At 38.8% G+C, this 1,941-nt stretch overlaps 1 protein-coding gene across 1 annotated transcript; it reads right to left on the bottom strand.

The window, feature by feature from the left end:
- Positions 1–232: 232 nt before the first annotated feature.
- On the bottom strand, positions 233–1,177 carry LOC124506344 (olfactory receptor 1440-like). Its single transcript, XM_047072393.1, has one exon. It carries the CDS (start codon positions 1,175–1,177, stop codon positions 233–235), a length of 945 nt encoding a protein of 314 aa, XP_046928349.1.
- Between the last annotated feature and the right edge of the window lie 764 nt (positions 1,178–1,941).

The following is a 1,941-nucleotide window of genomic DNA, read 5'->3' on the forward strand; positions in this document are numbered from 1 at the left end:
CAAAAACAGTTGTAAATTGTTTGGCCTTTCGATGTATTGGTTCATAACTGATGAAGGATGGAGATGCTGAGCTTCCAGTTACTTTTCATGCATTTTCTAGTCCTTGTGCCAGTCACGGATTTATACTGGGAGAGTGAAGCAACTGTAATTCATCCCACAGTTAGGACAGTTGTGAGTCAATGTTTTAGTCACCAGTCTTTCCTATACCGTACATTTGAAATAAATTCCATAATTAGTAACAACAGAAAAAGATTCTCTTCTTCCTTCTGTTTAGGGCATCTTTGATTTCCTTGTTCCTCAAGCTATAGATCAATGGATTTAGCATGGGGATTAAAATAGTGTATAAAACTGATGCCAACTTGTTTTGGCTCAGGGAATCACCAGAGTTAGGATACATATAAACAAAGATACCTGAGCCAAAGAAGAGAGCCACAGCTGTCAGGTGAGAAGCACAGGTGTTGAAGGCCTTGGACCTGCCTTCAGCTGAGGTGATCTTCAGAATGGTGGCAACAATATAACCATAGGATATCATGATAACCAAGACAGATGTGAGCCCAAAGATCACTGTGAGCACAGAGGTCATGATTTGAAAGAAAAAGGTGTCAGAGCAGGATAGGATCAGCAACTGGGGAAGATCACAAAAGAAATGGTTGATGACATTTGGCCCACAGAAATGAAGCTGAAGTAAGGCACACAGTTGGATAAATGAGCCACAGAATCCAATTACACAAGATCCCCCCACCATCTGCACACAGAGGGTGTGCAACATGATGGCGGTGTACAGCAGAGGATTACAAATGGCAGCATATCGGTCATAAGCCATGGCAGCCAGGAGACAGCACTCAGTCAGACCCAGGCTAGAGAAGAAGAAGTACTGTATAGTGCACCCCACAAAGGAGATGTATTTCTGCTTCTTGAAGAAATCTGAGAGCATCTTGGGCGCTATAGTGGAAACATAGCAGATGTCCAGCAAGGACAGGTTACTGAGGAAAAAGTACATAGGTGTGTGCAGATGTGAGTCCACCCTGATGAGAGTGATGAGGCCTAGGTTCCAGGACACAGTCATGAGGTAGATCGCTAGGAATATTGAAAAAAGAACACTGGCGAGCTTTGGAAATTCAGAGAATCCCAAGAGAATGAACTTTGTAACTATTGTACTGTTCCTTCCCCCAGCCATTACATTAGTATTCCTAGGATAAGTAGACAAAGAAGAGAATAAGTCTTTAATTCAGTTGTTATCCCAATTTCTATTAACACCTTCTACTCACACTAAACACAAAGCCAAGAGAAATATGGAGCCATTTTAGAAAAAATAACCCTGGTTAACTTTGCCCCTAAATAGCTACAATGGTCCTGTGTATCAATTTTCCCACATGTAAAAGAGGACAATTACACTTTTCACTGTTAACCAACCAGGCTCTTACAAGGACAAAGGAAAGTGTAATAACATTCTTAAAAGATGCTTTAGAAATTTTAGGATATTATTGAAGGGGCTATAACTCCTAGGTATAGTTTAGTGACTAAAAGCATGGCCTTAGATGTCACATAGATGTCTTTGGAATGTGGCTCTGCTGTCTGTGGGTTTTATGACTCTGAATAGGTTGTCCGTTATCTTTCTACCTGAGTTACTTAATCTGTAAGACAGAGATAATAGAACCTATCTCATAAGGTTCAGTTGAAATTAAATTAGTTCAGTTATGTACAGTGCCTATCATGCATATAGTAAGTATTGAATGAAGTTGTGTCATTAGCTATTATCTTTGTAATGTAGTTTTGAAGCAATCCTTTGGTTTGTGAAAAACTTTTAAAGTTTAAAAGGTTAGCAATACATATAACATTCTCTGCCTACAGTGGAATTAAGTTAGAAATCAGTAACAAACTGGTAATTAAAGAAACATCATAATTTGAAACTAATCACATATTTTTAAACTATTTAAAAGT

Source organism: Lynx rufus, unplaced genomic scaffold, assembly GCF_022079265.1.
Source record: "Lynx rufus isolate CCGP_SWC_20201006 ecotype Redwood Valley unplaced genomic scaffold, mLynRuf1.p SCAF_9, whole genome shotgun sequence".
Lineage (NCBI taxonomy): Eukaryota > Metazoa > Chordata > Mammalia > Carnivora > Felidae > Lynx > Lynx rufus.

What these genes read in the sequence shown, in the direction of transcription:
- LOC124506344 (XM_047072393.1), bottom strand. Translation starts at nt 1,177, where the DNA reads ATGGCTGGGGGAAGGAACAGTACAATAGTTACAAAGTTCATTCTCTTG.